This window comes from Fimicolochytrium jonesii (genome assembly GCF_025526975.1).
Source record: "Fimicolochytrium jonesii strain JEL569 chromosome Unknown EV422scaffold_3, whole genome shotgun sequence".
NCBI classification, from domain to species: Eukaryota; Fungi; Chytridiomycota; class Chytridiomycetes; order Spizellomycetales; family Powellomycetaceae; genus Fimicolochytrium; species Fimicolochytrium jonesii.
In genome coordinates, this window is record NW_026515670.1 from 259,286 (window position 1) to 278,704 (window position 19,419).

The 19,419-nt window shown below is 53.9% G+C and overlaps 7 protein-coding genes across 7 annotated transcripts; 5 read left to right on the forward strand and 2 right to left on the reverse strand.

Moving 5' to 3' along the window:
• The first annotated feature begins 381 nt into the window (after positions 1-381).
• Positions 382-1,435, forward strand: EV422DRAFT_516430 (uncharacterized protein). The gene is made up of 2 exons (XM_053069380.1): positions 382-404; positions 498-1,435. The coding sequence occupies exon 2, from the start codon at positions 517-519 to the stop codon at positions 1,309-1,311; it is 795 nt and encodes a 264-aa protein (XP_052928559.1). The 5' UTR covers positions 382-404; positions 498-516; the 3' UTR covers positions 1,312-1,435.
• Positions 1,436-1,705: 270 nt separating this feature from the next.
• On the forward strand, positions 1,706-3,001 carry EV422DRAFT_516432 (uncharacterized protein). Its single transcript, XM_053069381.1, has 3 exons — positions 1,706-2,161; positions 2,233-2,364; positions 2,432-3,001. Exons 1-3 carry the CDS (start codon positions 2,137-2,139, stop codon positions 2,677-2,679), a joined length of 405 nt encoding a protein of 134 aa, XP_052928560.1. The 5' UTR covers positions 1,706-2,136; the 3' UTR covers positions 2,680-3,001.
• On the reverse strand, positions 2,977-3,856 carry EV422DRAFT_516435 (ubiquitin-conjugating enzyme/RWD-like protein). Its single transcript, XM_053069382.1, has 4 exons — positions 3,684-3,856; positions 3,507-3,605; positions 3,276-3,431; positions 2,977-3,209 (listed from the first exon to the last, which is right to left on the reverse strand). Exons 1-4 carry the CDS (start codon positions 3,705-3,707, stop codon positions 3,033-3,035), a joined length of 456 nt encoding a protein of 151 aa, XP_052928561.1. The 5' UTR covers positions 3,708-3,856; the 3' UTR covers positions 2,977-3,032.
• Positions 3,857-3,861: 5 nt separating this feature from the next.
• EV422DRAFT_564182 (uncharacterized protein) lies at positions 3,862-5,691 on the forward strand (the record flags this gene model as incomplete). The annotated part of the gene is made up of 4 exons (XM_053072168.1): positions 3,862-4,369; positions 4,455-4,557; positions 4,619-4,766; positions 5,311-5,691. The coding sequence occupies 4 exons, from the start codon at positions 3,862-3,864 to the stop codon at positions 5,689-5,691; spliced, it is 1,140 nt and encodes a 379-aa protein (XP_052928562.1).
• A 1,760-nt stretch (positions 5,692-7,451) lies between these two features.
• EV422DRAFT_236001 (uncharacterized protein) lies at positions 7,452-8,518 on the forward strand. The gene is made up of 2 exons (XM_053065606.1): positions 7,452-8,219; positions 8,321-8,518. Exons 1-2 carry the CDS (start codon positions 7,636-7,638, stop codon positions 8,370-8,372), a joined length of 636 nt encoding a protein of 211 aa, XP_052928563.1. The 5' UTR covers positions 7,452-7,635; the 3' UTR covers positions 8,373-8,518.
• A 14-nt stretch (positions 8,519-8,532) lies between these two features.
• Positions 8,533-12,306, reverse strand: EV422DRAFT_553620 (exocyst complex component Sec10-like protein; the record flags this gene model as incomplete). The annotated part of the gene is made up of 18 exons (XM_053071880.1): positions 8,533-8,799; positions 8,874-8,936; positions 9,008-9,120; positions 9,218-9,315; positions 9,397-9,511; positions 9,575-9,695; positions 9,768-9,845; positions 9,921-10,219; positions 10,288-10,584; positions 10,659-10,794; positions 10,880-11,007; positions 11,075-11,173; positions 11,240-11,305; positions 11,372-11,514; positions 11,593-11,662; positions 11,719-11,882; positions 11,952-12,027; positions 12,115-12,306. Coding segments are annotated over 18 exons (2,523 nt in total), but the record flags the coding sequence as incomplete, so codon positions are not given.
• Positions 12,307-13,054: 748 nt separating this feature from the next.
• On the forward strand, positions 13,055-17,596 carry EV422DRAFT_236073 (Vps54-like protein-domain-containing protein). Its single transcript, XM_053065608.1, has 11 exons — positions 13,055-13,312; positions 13,434-14,804; positions 14,883-14,971; positions 15,035-15,629; positions 15,709-16,122; positions 16,190-16,277; positions 16,350-16,471; positions 16,544-16,630; positions 16,702-16,839; positions 16,912-17,003; positions 17,072-17,596. Exons 1-11 carry the CDS (start codon positions 13,265-13,267, stop codon positions 17,403-17,405), a joined length of 3,378 nt encoding a protein of 1,125 aa, XP_052928565.1. The 5' UTR covers positions 13,055-13,264; the 3' UTR covers positions 17,406-17,596.
• Positions 17,597-19,419: the final 1,823 nt, after the last annotated feature.

The window sequence follows — 19,419 nt, forward strand, 5'->3', positions numbered from 1 at the left end:
ATGGCCGGCACCCGGTTTCAGCCCGCGCTACATTAACTTGCAGGCTGCCGTCGGACTGCCGTCGGAGTCGGAAGCTGCTTAGTAACGGCAGTTGGCGCCGCAAGTCGCGCGGTCCCTTTATGTTGTCTAGATCTAAGGATAAGTACAGTACTACCAGATCTTAGCTTAACTCCAGATCTACATAACGCAACATGAACGAATTCATGTCCCGGAGCGACTCACATGGACATTACAGTGAAGAACCGTCTCGGGTAACTATCATAGCACACAGTGGTTAGGCCATAGGACCAATCACAGTTGTTTAGGAATGATCATATGAGCCATCTTCCGTGTCTGCCTACTCAAAAGTCTTCCTGTAGTTAGCCTGATTCCGTGTCTGCTGCGAACGGCTGATCTGCGCCGAAGTATATAGTCCTCCTCGTCTCCTCCGCTTTACTCCACGTTCCTTAGTAGGTCCCCTCCTGTTCCGCTTCTTGAGCTTCACTAATCCCGACCAGCATCGATTAGAGCTATCGCATGATGGTCTCCCCCAAGAACCTCGAGGCGTCGACCAGCACCGTCCCCAACATCACCATCCCCGCCACCCCGCTCATCACCGCCGCCCTAGCGTACGTTCGCGAGCTCAGCAACTCTTTCACCTACAATCATGTGGTGCGCTGCATGCTCTTCGCCTTGCACATTGGCGCTCGCCACCCCGCCGCCTTCCCTAGTTTTGACGCTGAGCTCGTCGCCCTCGCCTCCATTCTGCACGATCTCGGATGGGAGACGCTGTCTGAGAACGCCAGCACGACCGCCGCCGAGCAAAAGCCTCCCAACCCGCTCATCAGCGGGGACAAGCGCTTTGAAGTCGACGGCGCCAACGCCGCTCGGGCCTTTGTGCTTAAGCACGCCCCTTCCGCGGCGCAAGACGCGTGGCCCACCTCCCGCCTCCAACTGCTATGGGACGCCATCGCATTGCATACCAGTCCCAGCATCGCGTTGCACAAAGAGCCTGAAGTACGGCTGATTGCATTGGGACCCTTTCTTGACTTTCTCGGACCGGATACTCCTATCCCGCTCCCAGTAACCGGGCTGCAGGACGGCGAGCAGATAGTCCTTGAGCGGGAGGTGTGGGATGCGGTGGTGGGAAAATATGGAAGGGAAGGGTTTAGAAGCGGCGTCAAGGAGATGATGTGCCACTTTTGTCGAGTGAAGCCGCATACGACGTGGGATAATTTTGTGGAAGAGTTTGGGGAGCTATTCGTGGACGGGTACGACAGGGCTGGGAAGACGATTGCGCCACTTCTTTTGGGCGCGAAGGAAGCAGAGTAGAGCGTTGTTGCAGAGGATACGAACTTATCATAGCGTTAGATAGGTGGACTCTCCAGTGCAGGGTCGGATTGCCCCTCTCTTTTTGCGGAGTTGCGCAGAGGGGCCGGCACAGGGGAAAAAAGAGATGGAGGTTGCTAGAATAGATGCAGGTGACGCTGCCCATTCTGCGTCCCTCCTCCGAAACGGACGCCATCAACGCTAAACGCAAGCCTCCCCGCGAGTCTGCCCGCGAGTACGCCGTCGGCGCTTGGGTGTATGTGCAGGTGCCAGTAGTTTCTTCCATTGTCCGACGAGAGTAGGCAGATTCGTAGGGATCGTTTCATCGCCAGAGGGTTGCCCAATCCAGCCAGCGATAGACGCAAGCCAGCAGCATCTCATCATGACATAAAAGCCACCGAAATACTGGCTCTATAGGCTCTATAGGCTTTTATGTCATGATGAGATGCACTTCTCCGAAGCCCCTCCCATCTCTGGCAACCTCATTCTTCCAGGGGCGGTTGCGTCTTCGGCTCAATCTCCAGTTCCGCAGCAGAAGGCTCCGGGACGAATGATGTCCGCTGGCCAACTCCACCCGCATCGGAACGCCCCTTGTCAAAATTTCTATCTATCTCAGGGTCTTGGCATCCGGATAGAGAATGGGCAGCGTCACCTGCATCTATTCTAACAACCTCCATCTCTTTTTTCCCCTGTGCCGGCCCTCTCTGTAAGAGTGCCGATCGGCGGGGTCAGGGGACACAATCGCATTCTGCACCGTCCACACCGGTACCGTCCACACATCTTCCCCAGTTCCCATTTCGTGCAAGTCCCTCCTTTTCTCGAGCCACAATGACAAGTCTAACTTTCCTCCAAAGTGAGTTATACATCGTCTGTCTTTGGAGACCCCCCCCGTCGAAGTCCAACTGACGAGCTCTCCCGCCCCAGAACAAGCAGAAGTTGAACGCCTCGCCGAAGACATCCTCATCGAAAAGCAGCTTGTAATCGATCTCGACCGGCGGCGAAACGATAACCGCATGGCCCTGCGTTCCATCCAAAAAACCTCCTCCTCACAACCCGGTAACGTCCCCATCCCCCCTCCCATTTCCCATCTCATCATCCGTTCCCACTAACAACCCCCTAACAGACAAAAAAACCTACTTCTTTGCCGGAGGCCTTTTCATGAAACTGCCCACCTCCTCCGTCAGCACGCTCCTCACGGAGGACCAGACGAACATTGATGGGGAGATCGGGCGGTTGAGGGAGAGTATGAAGGAGAAGGCGTCGCAGTTGGATGTGCTGGAGCGGGGTGGGGAGCGCGGGGAGGGGAGGATGAAGGGGTTTGGGTTGAAAGGGATGGGGAAGGACGAGTTGAGGAATATTGCGAGGCGGTGATGATGGCGGAGAGTATCTAAAACCAACCCCGTCGACTACGGCACTATATATTTCACACAAAAATACCCCATATGTACATACGTCCTCAGAGCACGTCTCCTAATCTCAAAACAAATGGAAAGGTGACAAGAAACCGGCCGCCCTCCTAACTATTCCCGTAATTCGAACCCTACGTCATCTGTTCTCTGACTGGCATATCCTACTCTTACTTTCCGTCTCGCTACTCGCCGACAGAACCTCATCTCGGAGAAATGTTGCATGCTATGCGAGCTTAGCCTCTGTATCCTCCTTCCTTCTCACCACTTCGGTGCCACGATTCCCGCCCGCCCCCCTCCCTTCTCATCGAACCCCCCTCACTTCGAATTCGCATACTTCTTAACCCACTCCCTCACCGTCTTCTCAAACACCGGCCGGTCGGAATTATACACCTGCGCAATCGACGACTGCAGCGCGTCCTCGGGCACCGGGTTTTGCAGAAGGTCCACGAGGGCTATCAGCACGTCGGCTATCTTGGTTGATGGTTTCCACACCTAAAGGAATGACCACAATTACATTAAGACACGGGGAGTCTGAGGAGGGTTGGGGGGAGCACATACCTCGGTTTTTAATAACCCGATACAGATGGTCCCGTCGTCGTCGACGTTCGGGTGGTAGATCTTGGTCGTGAACTTGATGGATGGGGGTTTGAAGGGGTAGTCTGGTGGGAACTCGATGGTGAGCTGGAATGTGCCGCCTTTATATGCGCTGGTGTCCTATTGATTAAGGAATATGGTGATTAGCTTTCCACACATGGGCGAAGGAAGGATGATGACGCGGTTTGGCCTTACGGGAGCGGTTAATGCGCCTTTCCAGTGCAGGATATCGTCATCGCTCACGGGCTGAGCGGAGGCGTTTAGGGGCGGGTTCTTGGCTAGGTCTACCAGTTCCTGATACGAGACTTTTATGTCAGTTTGGGTCTCCGATAAGAGCGACGAAAGTGGTGCATGCAAGATGGGCTTACATACCTTTTGAATTCGGCGCAGGGCCATGGCTTGTTGTGGGCGTTGTAAGGGCGGAGAAAGGTGAGAGGGACAGCTGCTTGACGAGGAACAAGTACTACGCTTCCTTGCTGTGCTCTGCTCAGCCGATATCTGAATGTGATTCTTGTGATTTGCGTTGTTTTTCCCAGGGGATGTTGATTCCATGACGCGCAACTCTTCCCTCGCATCACACGGTGCAGACGTCCACACGGTGCAGATCCATGACCGCGACGGCACGAGCCTTTTCCGCATCCGCTGCATGAGGCGTCCCTCCTTCGAAACGGACGCCATCAACGCTAAACGCAAGCCTCCCCGCGAGTACGCCGTCGGCGCTTGGGTGTATGTTCACCGTAATGAACTCGATACGACCTACGTTTCGTCCCGCAAGTTAGTTAACCGCTGGACTGGGCCCTACCAAGTTTCCAAGGCATACCCCGGTGGCGCTTACCTCTTACTCGACGAAAACGGGAATCCAGCGTTCAATTCGCGCCCGGTGAACCACTTGCGCCTGGTTCCCGCTCGGATCCGCCCGGCTTGGCACGTTCCCGCGTTTAATGCGCCCTACAACACCCCCCTCCACGATGATCAAGAGGATCCACCCCCTCCCAACGCTACGCCAGAAGAGATCGACGCTACATCAGAAGATATTGGAGCCCACCAGTCCTACGGCGGTTGAAATGGGACTTATACATGAAGATGGCGAAGATGAGGAGGGCGTTGCGGTGGACGACGAATCTGAAACTTTCGCGGGATTAGAAGATGAGGAAGTGGCACCGCCGGCATCCTTGATGATTGAAGAGGTGGATGTCGTTGCCAAATTCCGCCAATTCCAGGAGACGATGGCCGACAAGAAATATTGGTATGTGCGATGGCCGGTCCTTTTCCCCCCGGTGCATTGGTACTGAGCCGATGGTCCATAGTCAAAGTCTTTCTCAGGACAACATCGTTGACCTGACGGAAGGTAGCCGCTTCCTCAGTGACCTTGGCTCAAAAACAACCAAGGAATTGAAGACTTTCCTGCTGAACGGCGTCGATTTCCCTCAGGCGTTGAACTGGGAGAATGAGGAAGTGGGAGCCAACATGAGCCAAAAGTCAAGGGTTGCAAACTGACGAGCCTCCCACCATTTAGATCAGTCGATTAACAAGGGAATGCATGAAACCTTTGTGGGTGGCTGCTCTGGTCTATTCTGCGTGGTTCAGATTCACCTAAGATGTGCTTTTAGCAACATTGCATTTACCAGAGTCACAAATCCCCTTGCAAAAATTGGGGAGACAGAGTACACTACCGCGTACCTTTCGCCTTTCCTAAAAGCGCCACTGGAAAGGTCTATGGAAGCATATTGCTACTGCGACGAGGAGTTCTCCGAAGCTACTATATGGCGAAAAAACCTGGATCTCGATGCGCTAACGGAGACCCAAAGGCGGGGTCACCGTGTGGACGGCATCATCCGGTGGTCTCCCGCCTGGGAACTAGGCATGCTGGAGACGTCCGGTGCGCCCTTGTCGGAAGACCGCACGAAAACTGCAGCGGACCATTACAAACTTGCGCGAGAAATGAGTATGGATTCTTAGCAATGTTCTTGTATTAAACTGACTTGACCTTTCTCCTCAGTTGCGGGACGCGTACGCGTTCACAGTTCATACCCTCAAGCACGACCACTACCGATCACCAGATCCAACAAAGCTGGTCATCTGCGGATTCCAGGCAAGTGGCTTCAAGCTGCATCTCCGTGTTCTCCTGCGAATCCAAGGATTGTTCTGGTTGGTCCCGACAAAGACCGTCATGCTGCCGCAATCAACACAGCAACTAAAGCTGGCCTCAAGGGCACTTGCCGAAGTCTTGAAGATGCACCAGATGATCCGCCGAACCGGCGAGTACCTCAACAATTTGATCCTTGACGACTCGGACAGCGACGCCCCTGCTTCACTGGATATCAAAACGACATCCGCCACGCCTGCAAAGGCCAAAAAGCAAAAGGAGGCTGGGAAGTGAAGTTTGTTGTCTGACTTAAAGAATAAGGGGAAGATCATGCTCCGGTCACATCACAACCGCCCGGTAACAACTGCCAGGTTAGGATCTGGGCGTGGACACACTAGGACTGACGGGCTCGCGACGCGCTTCTCCCCGAACCCTCCGAACCCTGACGCTCTCTGCTTCACTCCAACAGCCCAACCCGCCATCTTGCTGACGGCAGGTCCGCCCAGCTTGCAACGTCGGTTGTCGTCACGGGAAGCCCCGCCCAGCTTGCAACAAGTCCGACACTGTGCTTCTGTTTCACGTTGGGCATGGTGTCTCACATCTGATCTGATCCTACAAGGTGACCGTAGAGTTCTCTGTCCGACACAGCACGCGGAAACGCGTATTATCCTGCCGAGGTAAGCTATATGCACACTTTGCTGCTGTGCGTGCTGCAGCGGCAAGGTTGCTCAGCGGACTGGTTTCCAGCACTTTTTCACGCCTGAGACATTTCGTGATTTCGTCACAAGCAAGGATTTGGCACCGGAGACTTTAGTCACGATCTTCGCCTCACTCGCCAAGGAACCCGGCATCGACAATGACATGCTTTTTTCGTTAACCGCAGCAAATCATAGAGATCGTTTCATCCGCGCCGTTAAAACTGTGCAACTTGAAGCGCATCATGCTGGTGACAACTCTACGCGCAACTTGTTTCGAAGATTGGTACAAAATCTGGTAAGTGGCGGATTCCAGATTCTGGGCTCCGCCACTTACCAGATTTTGGGCTGTGCTAAGGCTGCAACAAATCGGGGCATCGGGTGAGGCTTGTTACCCTGCCGATGCACCGGGAGTACGTGCAAGAGTTTCATCCCTCGTTGGAGCTTGTTGTATGCTGCTGGACGAACTACGCACTGGTTGATCGGACAATGAGCATGCCTCGAATAGATGCATTGGATGCGGTTTGTTACCCTACCAATGCACGGGGATAGGTGCAGAACTTGTCATCCGCGTTGGAGGTGCCATTGATAGTCGTAGTCGGAACGGCCACCTAAGCTGTGGTAATTTTAACTCTTGCTTCAACGGGCTCGGACCACAATTTCTCGCTTTTCCAAAGGTATTACCATACCAAGTTAGACCATGGAGATGTGGGGCGACGGCTATGGGAAGCTTATGGCAAAGGTTCGTCACTGTGCCTTGCTCTCCCTGCAACGAAGAACTCATCGCATCTTTCGGCGTTTCTCGGATGTGGAGCACCAGGAGCCTCTCATCTGCTATTCCAGGAAAGTGGCTTCAAGCTGCATCTCCGTATTCTCCTGCGATTCCAAGTATCGCTCGTCCAGTAGTGGAAAGCTCATTGATTTCCGCAATAGAATCATATACACCCCTGGCAGCGCAAGCAAAAGGAGACATGCCACCACATACACCGCAGAGCTGGAAACGACGAGACAGCAGTCGCAAGAAGAGCAAATGATGCTCATGAACAAGGCGATAGAGGCGAACAATCAGTGGGCAGAGCGTTTGGTCGCTGAGAATAAAGCTGCCACCGGACGAGTGCTCCGCCAAAAAGACGACGCGCACCGGGCTGGGGTATGCGTTTCCGTGTGCGGTTGATCCTGACAAAGTGCTCAGCCAGTGCAGACGAGTTATAGGAAAGGAGCTGTAGCTAGCTCGCACATTAGACGATGTTAGCATCCTCAACGACAGCGGATCACTATATCAAGAAGCAAGGGTTGGAGAATCAGCCTCGTGGTGTGGATTCTGGCGGAGTCCACGGATTGCTGTGACGTAAGCGTGTTCTTCGAATGCAAACCGTCAAAAGAGGTCAGTCGCAGACGGGCCCCTGTCAAACAGCCGCCGCAGAAAAAGGCGGAATCTGGCCGGTTTGCGAGAATCAACAGATTCCTAGCCTTCAATACTTTTACCTGTTGAGACTCAACCCACATTTTCTGGATCAACTGCATTCATCTATCCTTTCCCAACATGAGCTTCAATCCGGAAACATCGCCTGTCCGCAACTACGACGTCAAGAACGAGCTCGACCGCCTGCGCCTGGGCGATGACCGATCTCCGAACACCGGCCCAACCACGAATCTGGATGCCGGCGCCAGCAACTACCACGCAGTCTCAAGGACACAACCCCATGCACCACATTCCTACGGGACCGTTGGGCAAGGCCTGACATCCTCTATGGGAGGCCAACCCAGCCAGGCTGCCCAAGCCGCCTACACCGCCCTCCAAAACGGCCCCCTCCACACGCCCCTCCCCGGCGGCCGCCAACCGTACTCCGGCCCCCTTCCCACCCCTCACAACCACTTCTACCACCACAAAAGCGACCCGAAAACCCAAACCGTAACCCTGACCACAACCACCCAGCTTCCCCACAACGGCAGAGCGCTCGAGGCCACAGACACGTACAGCTACCGCCGCCCGGAGACGAGTAACGGGGAGTATGGAAATTTCCCGCGGCATGCGCATAAGGAGTGTTTGGTTAACCAGGGGGTGGGTAACCATTTTGGAAAGGTGGTGAGGAGCGGTGATAGGGTTGTGCCGTTGGGTGGTCCGGGGTAGGCGGCTCGGGGGCCCCGTCAGTTATAATTGTCTTTTCTGGTTTGTATTTTGCAGTCACTGATCATGCCTTTTCTCGGGTTTTTTTTTCGATTTGCAGGTCTGCTGAACAACGCCCTGGATTGGCACGCCATGGTGCGGGATTTGCGTGAATCCTCTCGCCATCGACCCTCACGGTCCCTTCCCTCGTAGTTGGCCCGGCGAAAGATGATCATTGCCAAAACTTATGTACACAGCCCTTCATATAAAGATATTCTCTAAACAAATACCAGACCCGTATCCCCCCTCATCACTCAGGGCCCCCCACCCCCACCCGCCTCCTGCCCTCGTCCCGCCCTCGCACCCCCCGTAAACAAGTCCTTCTCCAACCCCTTCAACCTCCCCCAATCGGCTCTCATGCTCAAAAACGGGTGCAGCAGCTGCATCTCGATCCTGCTCAGATGCCCCTCGTTCATCACTGTCTTCAAGTTCTCCGGGCGCACGACGAACAGGTTGGCGAGCTCGCGGAGCATGTCGAAGCGCTCGGAGAGGAGGGGGATTGAGAGGGTGGTTATGGAGTGTTGGTAGGCGGCCATGTCGCTGTGGGAAGGGGGGGAGGTGTTTAATGGATGGGGGAGGGACCACTGATTTCGAGTGTGGGATCTGGATCTTACGTGAGGAGGATGAGACCACCGGCTTGACTGACGGTAAACTTCTTGAGATGGTCCAGCAGCAGACTAAAGTGGATAGCAAATCATCAGGTTAGCGCCGATCAAACCAAAGCAAGCCGTGCGGTTTGATTTAGTACCTTTGAAACGAGATCCCAATCTCCGACAAGAAATTCTCCAGATTACTCCCGGCGAGACACGTCCCGCCGCGTTGATGCACGAGGGATAGAAAATCGCAGACTTGGATGCATGTCTAAGAAAAAACCAACAGATGGTATCAAAACACACCATTGGGGATCCAGAGTGAAGTCCCACCCACTGGTCGAACGAGAAAAAAACAACCAACTCACGGGACTAGGCAAGATCTCCTGATCCCCCGCATCGTCCTTTGGTTTAAAATCGGTTTTCTTTTGTGTGCCGAGGAGCGTGCCGAGCCAGCCCACGATGGCTGGGTAACCATCAGAAAACAATGTCATTTAGCGAGCACAGAGCGCGCGGACGAAGGAAATGGGATGGGATGTGTTATTACCAGTGATTTGTTTCTGCACAAGCACGTTCAACCGATGCTCGACGGTCGACATGAACGAGTTTTTGTAGACGACCATGTCGCGGTGGGCTGTTGGGGAGGCGGAGACTACTGGGGCCTTTCCAAAATGATAGGGGGTTAGAAATGTGCGCGGGACTTTGAATCTGATGGTGGGACTTACGATCGAGCTTTGGAAATGGAATTGCAGCAATTGGAGCACTTTCTGCGCGACTTGGACCATTGGTAGCTGCTCGAAGGTGGGCGGGAGGCGGGGGTCGCTGTATTGGAGGTCTTCTATCATCCTGCGGGTTTTTGGAAGATAGCGAGTTTGTCATGTGGATGGGGAGATGATGAAGGGGAGGAGGGAAGCCTACATGTCCAATGCCACGGCGAGGTATTTGACACCCACAGTCTCGACGAACAGCTTGAAAAGCGTACTTCCATTCGCAGCCCTGCTCACCAACATACCATTTACTTCAATCAAGATGAAAAAGCGGGGCGGGAGTGCAAAATGAAGAACCACCTACATGTCACTCATCTTCGTCAACTGCCCACACCTCGCCATCGCCTCCACATGCAGTTCCAGTAACCCCGTCATCATCTGCACGGAGGGTAAGCCCATTTCTTCCGGGCTCATGCGTTCTGATGCGGGTTGCAAGCCGATGGTCTGCGCGACTTCTTGCCCGAGCACGTTCATGGTTGTGACGAACTTGGACATAATTGCTTCGGCGGAGGTTGGGGAGAGTTTTGTGGGGGAGGGGGGTGCGGCGCTGGAGGTGCTGGATTTGGTAACGGGTTTGCCGCGGGCGGTTTTGGAGCGTTGGATCTGGGGGAGAGAAATCTTGTCAACTTCGGTGGGTGCCGGTCAGGGATTGTCCGTATCAATGCACTCACAGTATACTCGTAGAACTTCCCCAGCGACTCATTGAACAGCTCGGTCAAGCAATACTGCTCCGCTTCAATGTACTTATCCCCCTCGATATGCGGGACGAACAGATCGTCGAAGGATCGGTTGATTGCCGAGGTCAGCATCGGTTTGCCGCCTTTGTCGGCCACGATGCTTTCGTCCAATTTGTGCAGGTCGTTGGCGAGCGCTGATATTGTCTGGTGGGAGGTTGAGAGGGCGCGGAGGTAGGCGAGATGAGACTCTTCGTTGCCAAGTGAGACCACGTTCTCCAGTTGGGTTTGGATCTAGGTAGTGTTATCAGCCGTGTTAGCGTATCGGTGCAATCGGTGAGTACCAGTATCATGGAAGGTGGTCTTACGGATTGAGCAAAGATCCTTTGAATGAACTGCTGCATGACTGTCTGCGGGTTGGGAAAGACGGCGCGGATGACCGCCCATTCCTCTTTACATGTTTTGCGGACTTCGTCGCATAGTGCGACCAGATCTGCCTGTTCTCTGCCGGACGTGAGTTAAGTCGAAAGAAGACGTGGAAGCCAACTACATCGATTTGACGGTGCCTGAACGTTCTGCGCTGTCTCACCTTGGGAGATCATCCACAACTTCTAGTTCTTTGACTTTGGCCCGATTCATGAAGAACTCGTGCTGGTTGACGTAGGCACGGATACACGACTCTCCTCCATTGAATTCTACCAGCGCACATGCGCATTCCTGCATAACCGACCAACATCTGTTTAGCGTCGCGCGATTCAACGGCTTGGAAACTACCCATACATACGTTCATGACCCGTCTGTCAAAGTCCCGGTATGCGTCATCGAACCGTTCGAGGAGCTCCTTTTCGAAATGTTCTGCGTAGCTTTCGATGTTGCTTCGTGCCTGTAGAGTAGGGGGGCTGTTTGAGTTGGGGTGAACTGATCCATTTCATGTTCATCCGAGACTCACGGCCTCCGTCCCTGGAATATCAACTTCTTTTGCAACGGCGCTCAACCGGCGCACGATGGTGGCAGTCTGCAGACCGTCGGGAGTCAGTCTGGTGCAATGAGGGAGGATTTGAGCATGATGATTGTGACGCACCTTGAACTCTCCCTCCGCGCCTTCATCTTTGACATCGTCCAGACGGCGGGTGTTTCCAGCGTTGAACTCTGCAAAGTATTGAATGAGATCCTTTGCTTCCGCTGCTCTCTGTCTTTGCTTGTCAATGGTCTCTAGCTGTTCTCCTGTGGATACATTGCGCAACCTTTTGTTAGGCTCATTTATCAGTTGAAGTACAAGTGCGATCAGCAACGGACACCAACCTATGCTGATGGCCGTCTTTCCCACATTTCCGAGTCGTGATTCTAGCGACTCAAACGACACATGTGCTTCCTAAGAGTGGATCAATGAGCGATCCGTGTTGTATAGAACCTTATGATCCGACGAACCTGCATCGCCTCATCAATCTCATGCAGGCTCTTCCTGCGCGCCGACTCGGAAGCCTCGGCCTGATCTTCCAGATCTTCGATCTTGTTATGTATCTTTCGCTTGAGCCTTAGTAGTTCATCAATCGCAGCTTCGAAATTGCGAATGAAAGGTTTCGGATCGAACTCTGTAGGTGCATCAGAGTCATACATTAAATCACTAGTACGGCTTCCTATCCGCCTTAGATCATACATACGGCGAGGCGTGGCTTGATTTTGGGTGAGGAGCTTTGACGACAGGGACTCGACAAACTCGATAGGCGCAAACTTTCCCTATAGCAAGATGCCAACAGGAGCGACATGAAATTGTGTCAGCAAGCAGTACTGCAGAGTTTCGCACGCATAGCTAGATCTCCTGACCTTGAAGTTTTCCAGCTTCACCAGCTCGCGAGGCGACTGTGAGTCCCCTGTCCCAACTTTGGACAAGCCCCCTTTTGCGGTACTGCCCGAACGCTGCCGAGTGGCCATATCTCTATCTCTATGCATATGCTGTTTGCGCGTATGTTTCAAGTCGGGAGGAACGCCTTTCTGAAGCCGGTCGGGAAAGCCCATCGGACGCAAGCGTCACGCGTTCCTTTCCGCCCGAATTCCCACCTTGAAAGTTGAACCCCGGCGGCATTTGAGGGTTGGAATTCGGACATCCACTCACGAGAAGGTCGCTCCCTCGGGTACCTTAGTATATAAAGAGCCTCTGCGGATAGAAGTGAGGGGTCGGGAGGCAGTGGCCGTGGAAGGAGACGCTTTTGAGACACACCCATCTTGGCCTTTTCCCGCCCGCTCCGCTACTGAGAATGTCATTCCTCTCAAACTTCGCCCGCTCTCGACCACCGCCAGAACCACAAAGTAATGGAGGACACCGTAGATCCTTCTCGACGCCCATGGATACGAAGGTGCAGGACCCGGGAATGGGAATGGGTGGAGGGAAGGAAATGAGGACCTCTCCGAGCGCCGACATCTTGACAAACTTGACAACAAAGAAGACGGCTATGACGATAACTGAGAACCCACTGGAAGACGCTATACAGAACGAACACGTTTGGACGGTTAAGGATATTGGGAATAATGCTATTTCTGTGAGTTGCGACCCCATTGCCCCGAAGGTGCAAGATTGCTGGAGGACTGTGCCGTAGGAGCAAAAATGCTTGCAGTCCCGAGCGATAGCGAGGAGAATGCTCGAGGTCTGGGAGCGACAGTGAGCGGCACCGCGACCCAGTGCGAAGTATGAGAGCCGCGAGCGAAGCGAGCGTTGGTCTTGAACTGCAACGAGGGACAGCGAAGCGCGAGGGAAGCCAGCCACATTGCCCAATACTTCCTTTAACTGAGGCTCTTAGCGAGCATCAACGAGCGTCAGATCTTTTAGCGAGCGAAGCGAGCTACGCTCCTGCCCGTCGCCGCCCAACCTCCTCTTCGCGAGCGGAGCGAGCAGGGTATCGTTTGTTGATGATTGATGGATTAACGGGTCGATGAAGGTTGATGAAGGGTCGATGATGGTCGTTGTGGTTGATGGTTGATGGATGATGGTCGATGGTGGTTGATCGTTGATGGACGGTTGTTGATGGTTGGTTGATGCTTGATGGATGAAGGATGAGTTGATGATGGTTGATAATTGATGGTTGATGTTCATGGATGTTGATTGTTGATGGTGCACTCACACTCACTCCGTTCCCACCTTTTCGTAGGGAATCATAAATGACCCTCATGACCAAGGGAAAGGTGGCGGGTCGAAAGTGCTAAAGGCGATATCATTGGGCGAAAGCTCACCAGCGCCGCCACCAACGAGCATCCGAAAGATCCAGAACAACGAGTTTGACCCTTACATCAAGTCCCTCGGAGACGTCTATAACAAATACCAGCTGAACAGAGCTCTAGGGTTGCAAAACGCCATAGAAGGAACTCCAATCCTCAGTCTTGGAATGGATGCAGCGTCCCCGTCTTTCGCCAACTTGGACGAGATCACGTCACGGCTGGGCCTCGCTCCAGCGGGAAAGAAAGGCCAACCTGCGGGAAGCCCCAGCCGTCCAAACCTCCGTCCATCAAACGCACCTGCGCTGGAAACGGTACCAAAGATCTTCATGGAGTCTGACTTTACACTCAGCAACCCACATACCTTTGCAGTCGTGTGTGAGAATGGGGACATCACCTCGCCTACGAATGCGGGCTCGACCACGACCAATGGCATTTTACAGGAGAAACTCTCCCACTATCTAGATACCGTGGAAGTGCATCTCCTCCGCGAAATCTCGCGACGTTCGTCCTCCTTCTTTGCGGCGTTGGCAAACCTACAAGCACTCCATCAGGAGACGCAGTCCTGCGTAGCACAGATTGGGGCCCTGCGGAAGAAGCTGAGCAACGTCAGTCGCACCAACGCGAAGCAAGGGGTGGAGGTGGTACGCCTGAAGAGGCGGCGAGGGAACATTGGGGTATTGTACGGGGTAGTTACCCTCGTAGCCGAGGTACGGCAAACGCAGCCAATGATACAGCTCTTGCTGGAACAGAGGGACTACGTGGCAGCGTTGGATATGATCGAGCATACAAGCACGATCTTACGAGGCTCAGATGCCGGCCGTAAAGGTGCCGAAGAAGGCATAGAGCGCTCAAACCTCACCGAGGGCGTGCAACTAGTCCGTCGCTCCTCCGTCGTCTCCCAGAACCTAGACCTGAGACGCGTCCGAGCACTAGGAAGCTTCAGCGCCCAACTCCTCAGCCTATCCCGGACGATTGGCGCAACCATGGAAGCCGAGCTTGTAAATATCATTCTCTCCGATGTTCAAGAAACGATAGCCACGATGGACGCGTCAAAGACGTCGGCGCGGATCAGAGGCGCGCCGGCAGCTACGTGGGTGAAGAATATGTTGAATAGCACGTATTCGTATTCCGTCGGCACACCTGTGGCGACGACGATTGATACGGCGTTCATTGCGGGGGAGGAGCGGCTCAAGACAAGGCTGTTGCCGCTGGTATTAGGGCTGCTACGGATGGATAGGTTGGGGAGCGCTATGCAGTCGTATAAGGACGCTCTGCATAAGGAAATCAAACTTTTGTCGAAGAAGGTAAAGCGTAGTTTCACCTCCGCGTGTCGTATCGTGGCGAGCTGTCAAGACTGACATGGTCGGGTTTCCGATATGAAGTACTATCCGTCAACCGCAGGGCAGGATGTGCTAGGCATGTCTCCCGTGACCCCATTTTCCCCAAACTCCGACAAGAACCCACAGCAGAGGTAATGGACCCATGATTGTGTCATTTTCGCAACCCACAACTAAAACCCCAGTTTCCCCACCAGTGCTCTCGCCCGACTGCTCCGCTCCCTCTCCTTCGAAGCATTCTATGACCTCCTCCTCATGGTCTACATCTCCCTCCTGCACGTCATCCAACGGGTCAGCATAGCCCACGAAATAATCGTGCAGATCGTGAAAGAGGCCCAGGACCGCGGCGTCGTCATCGGAGCAGACAGCGCGAAAGGCCTCGACCTCCAATCCGCCGACACGCCTCCGACCCACCCCAACAAACTCCGGAAGAACCTCAGCGAGGATGAGGACGAGTTGGGCTCCACCGCCACGCTCGACATCGATAACCCTGCACTCGGGATGGGCAGCGACCCGAGAGACGCGTTAACCCAGTCGACGGATGTCTTGGACGCTGGCACCTCGTCAACGTACGGGCAGATCATATCGGAATCGTCCGACGTGTTGTTCTCCGCGTGTGATCTGACCCATGCGCGGTGCGCGAAACTGATTGGCGTGCGGTCGGATCAGAACGCGCAGTTGAGCCCCGGCGATTTCTTCAGGTTGTTTGGAGCGACATGGGAGTTTGTAGTTGGGGGGGAGAGTCTGTGTGGGAGGATGTGCTTTGGGTTGAAGGGGACGATACTTTCGCAGGTTTGTGTGGGATATTCACTCTGCATGCTACGCATCACATGGAGATCCTGACGGCTCCATTTGTGTTGTCGACCCACAGGCGAAAGCATTCATCAACCGCTTCCATGAAGACAAAGCCAAACAAATCGCGCACATCATCGAAACCGAGCAATGGGCACAGGCCGAAGTCCCTTACGACTTCCAAGACATGGTCAACCAATACTTCCAAAGCACCTCCCCCATCACCCTCGATGGCAGCGACGAATCCCTCAACCGCCGGCTGTCCGACGATGAGGCGGTCACACCCAGCAGCGCGTCGTCCCCCTCCACATCTGCGCAGAAACTGGATGCGGCGTCGAGAACGCAGCAGTATTTGATGATTGATAGGAGACGATATAACGTTGTGACGTGTGTGTTGCTCTTTTTGAAGATGTTGACGGAGTATATGCATTGTATGGAGAGTATCCCGACTTTGACGACTGATGTGCTGAATCGGATTGCCGATGCTTTGAAGGTGTGTTTTTCGTTCGCTGGTTGGTTTGCGGATGTAGAGAGGGGTATACTTAACCGTCGAGTGAAAGCTCTTCAACTCGAGAACCTGTCAAGTGATACTGGGAGCCGGCGCGATGCGGTCGGCGGGGTTGAAAAATATATCTGCCAAGCATATCGGTAGGTCCCAGCATTAGCAAACGTTTCGTGACACCGACATCCCATCCCCTAACGCACGTATCCACATTTTAGCATTGACAGCCCAGGCCCTCGGGGTCGTGATCGCCATCATCCCGCACATCAAAGACGGGATTCAAAAGTTCTTGCCGCCGAAGCAGCATGTGCTTTTGGGGGACTTTGATCGGTTGTTGCGGGTGAGCATTCATACACTTTGAGATTGTTCTATCTTCCGAGGGGCTTAGCAACTGATGATGATTGATTCACAGGACTACAAAGACCATCAATCGGAACTATACACCAAACTCATATCCATCATGGAGGAGTTCTGTATCACTCAGTCCGAACGGTTGCAGGTAATGCACACGTGTCCCGATGTTAGACGAGTTCCGTGAGGGAGGCTGAACGGCGCGCGATTGCTTTCCAGGCAATCGACTGGGATAACCCGGACCCAGCCCTGTTCTCCCAAACAGAAGGCGCCAGCGTGCCCATGCTCGAGATCGTCAAACAGACCGTGACGCTACATAAGGTGCTTGCGCGGTATTTACCGCAGGAGACGATGAAGGTACGCGACGGGGTGTGTTCTTCACAGACACGTTTCTAAAAATGGATGTACTGACATGGTCGGTTTGCTTAGAACGTGCTACTGGGCGTCTTTAAGGCCTACAATCAGTGTATTGGGGACAAGCTCAAAAACGTGGATCTGTTCACCGGGGCGGGGAAGAATAGGTATGATTTCTCCTCTCCTTTCACCCAACACAATGCCAAGTTTTTTTTTACTCACAAACCCCCGCTAGACTCTTAATCGACGTGCAACACCTCATCCAAAAGCTCTCCGCACTAGACGGCGTCGACGGCCCCGGCACCGCCCTCGAAGTCGCCGTCAACAACATCAAGATCAAGGACCGGCGCACGGCGGCCGCACCGCCGGGGACTAGTAACCCCAATAATCGTGGGGGAACACCCACCCCGCGGTCGTCGTCGGAACAAACGACTAATACTACCCAGTCCCCGCAATCGGCCACGGCGGCGGCTGCAAATGCGGCGGCTAATGCGAAGAAGGGGAATTTCGCGTCGGCGTTTGGGAGTATGTTGAAGAATAAGAATGCCGGGTTGCCTGGGGCCGGGTAAGGTGGGGAAGGGACTGGTGGGGGGGTTATGTATTTATTTTAGCTTCGGGGCTTTTTTTTTTTGGAGTGTGAGGTTCGGGTTTGATGACTTTCTAGAAGTGTTGTTAAATTGAAGCATGGCTGTCTGTGCAGCAAGCGTGTTGCTGCAGCGAGGGTGTTGCTACATTGTCACGAAGCACATGCTCGAATCATATCATTATCACATGTTATTGATCTAGGGAGGACCGTGAAGAGCTATGTACATGTTGAGAGGCGTACTACTACAGGTGCGGGAGGATGGGTCGAGTAGTTAGATGATGGGACCTACTACTTCCATAATTGGAAGGATGGGTCGACTAGTTCGCCGCAGGAGTCACTAGTCGAGTCTCGCATCCCCGTATAAGCTCGATTGCGGATATCCGTCCCCTGCTTCCCAGAGCGATACGGCCGCGTAGTCAACGGCCTCCCTTCCAACCGCTCTCTTGTGGAATACCCGTGCGTACGGCCCAACCTTTTGTAAGCGGGATTCCCTGAGCACCCGTCCGGAGTTCCTGTAGACAAGCGACACATTGGACAGCGAGTAAAACGCCTGCCATGGACACCAATTTACCGTGCCAAAATCTACCATCATGATTGAACTTGTCTTGATAACTCAAGCTTCGCGGCGTGATGTCTTGGGGGTTCCCGATCGGAACAAAGTCGAAGTGCCAACCTGTCTTCTAGCAGGTTTCGCGGCAATAATAAGCAGTCTTGCAGCGGGCACATGCAGCGGTCGCCGGGGGTGCGGCTGCAATGAGAACTGGGTTCCAGACTATCTCGTTTCCTTGTTCTTCATGCGCCGTCGTGGTTGTCTTCGTTGTGGTTACGAAGCACACAAACCAGCAACTGATCGTTGCTCCCCAAGTCCAACAGTTGATCCGTTGTAAGCTCATTGTGGACGAGGGCTCCACTTTTTGAACGATCCAGAGTTGTCCAAAAGCAAAGACGTCCAAATCTGCCCGCCAAGCCTCCATGGTCTCCCCCGCTCTCACACAGGGTTGCGAGAAGTCATTGACGGGGGATGAGTAGGATCCTGCGCGGTGTTTCCAGGTTTAGAGGTGGTGATGGTCTGAACTCTCTCCCGGAAGGGCACCACAAGGCTGCTTTCACCATGCCCGCCCGCCGGGAGTTCCAAGTCGCGGAGGATAGCAGTGCACCTTCTCCATATGTCGGTGCAACACAAACGACCTTTGGCTCGGCTTTCCACCCATCATCCTACTTCTTCTGATCATCTAACTAGTTCAGACGATGGCCCTCGATGCTCAAGCACTTGCCAGTATGCATTCATGCACCCGCCGGCATCCGGGTTGAATGAGAGTTTTGGCTTTCATCTGTAGCCGGGCAGTCCTCGATGGCTTCGAATCCAACAGCATTTCCAAGCGGTCTCGTGTACCCGCTGTTAGGCGACCGCACGGCAGTTGCGCCAATGATCCTGTGAATGACGATTGAAAGACTTTTGTCGGAAAATATTGTGGCCACACAAAGTCGCTGCTCCATATCCCGTTATAACTCCATTCATTCCAACGCTGCTCCAGGTTGGTCCCCCCCCCCCCCCCCCCCCCCCCCTGATATCCCTCCTTGGACCCAGCCATGCTCCACGTCGAGTTTGCAGGCTCACAATCCGATAATAGTCGAGCAATCTATCTTTTTTTTGTCCATTTCCAGCGGCGGCTGCGCATCGACGTCGTCCCCCGAAGAGTCAATCGTCCCAGTCGGATATCGGGATGCAGGTGAACCGTACTTCCATCACTTCCACTGTTTGGCATTGAGTGCCCTTTTGGCGAAAGGAACCTGGACTTGATATATACAGTCTGTTGCCATAAAGCAGGTCGCCACCGAAAGTAAGTCAGTGTCCTCGCGGCTGATCATCGCACCCATCATCCTTATTCAAATTGAACGGTATTAGGACTCTAATCTAAACTAGATCTGTCACTGTCCTACGCAACAACCGCTGGGGCCGACTGCGCACGGCCAGGTGCGACCTGCTTTATGGCAAC

What these genes read in the sequence shown, in the direction of transcription:
- EV422DRAFT_516430 (XM_053069380.1), top strand. Translation starts at nt 517, where the DNA reads ATGATGGTCTCCCCCAAGAACCTCGAGGCGTCGACCAGCACCGTCCCC.
- EV422DRAFT_516432 (XM_053069381.1), top strand. Translation starts at nt 2,137, where the DNA reads ATGACAAGTCTAACTTTCCTCCAAA. An exon ending in AAGTCTAACTTTCCTCCAAA is followed by an intron (nt 2,162 to 2,232) that starts GTGAGTTATACA and finishes CTCCCGCCCCAG; the next exon opens with AACAAGCAGAAGTTGAACGC. An exon ending in AACCTCCTCCTCACAACCCG is followed by an intron (nt 2,365 to 2,431) that starts GTAACGTCCCCA and finishes ACCCCCTAACAG; the next exon opens with ACAAAAAAACCTACTTCTTT.
- EV422DRAFT_516435 (XM_053069382.1), bottom strand. Translation starts at nt 3,707, where the DNA reads ATGGCCCTGCGCCGAATTCAAAAG. An exon ending in AAGGCGCATTAACCGCTCCC is followed by an intron (nt 3,432 to 3,506) that starts GTAAGGCCAAAC and finishes CTTAATCAATAG; the next exon opens with GACACCAGCGCATATAAAGG. An exon ending in TCGGGTTATTAAAAACCGAG is followed by an intron (nt 3,210 to 3,275) that starts GTATGTGCTCCC and finishes TCATTCCTTTAG; the next exon opens with GTGTGGAAACCATCAACCAA.
- EV422DRAFT_236001 (XM_053065606.1), top strand. Translation starts at nt 7,636, where the DNA reads ATGAGCTTCAATCCGGAAACATCGCCTGTCCGCAACTACGACGTCAAG. An exon ending in GTGCCGTTGGGTGGTCCGGG is followed by an intron (nt 8,220 to 8,320) that starts GTAGGCGGCTCG and finishes TTCGATTTGCAG; the next exon opens with GTCTGCTGAACAACGCCCTG.
- EV422DRAFT_236073 (XM_053065608.1), top strand. Translation starts at nt 13,265, where the DNA reads ATGGATGATGGTCGATGGTGGTTGATCGTTGATGGACGGTTGTTGATG. An exon ending in GACAAGAACCCACAGCAGAG is followed by an intron (nt 14,972 to 15,034) that starts GTAATGGACCCA and finishes TTTCCCCACCAG; the next exon opens with TGCTCTCGCCCGACTGCTCC. An exon ending in ACCGGGGCGGGGAAGAATAG is followed by an intron (nt 17,004 to 17,071) that starts GTATGATTTCTC and finishes AACCCCCGCTAG; the next exon opens with ACTCTTAATCGACGTGCAAC.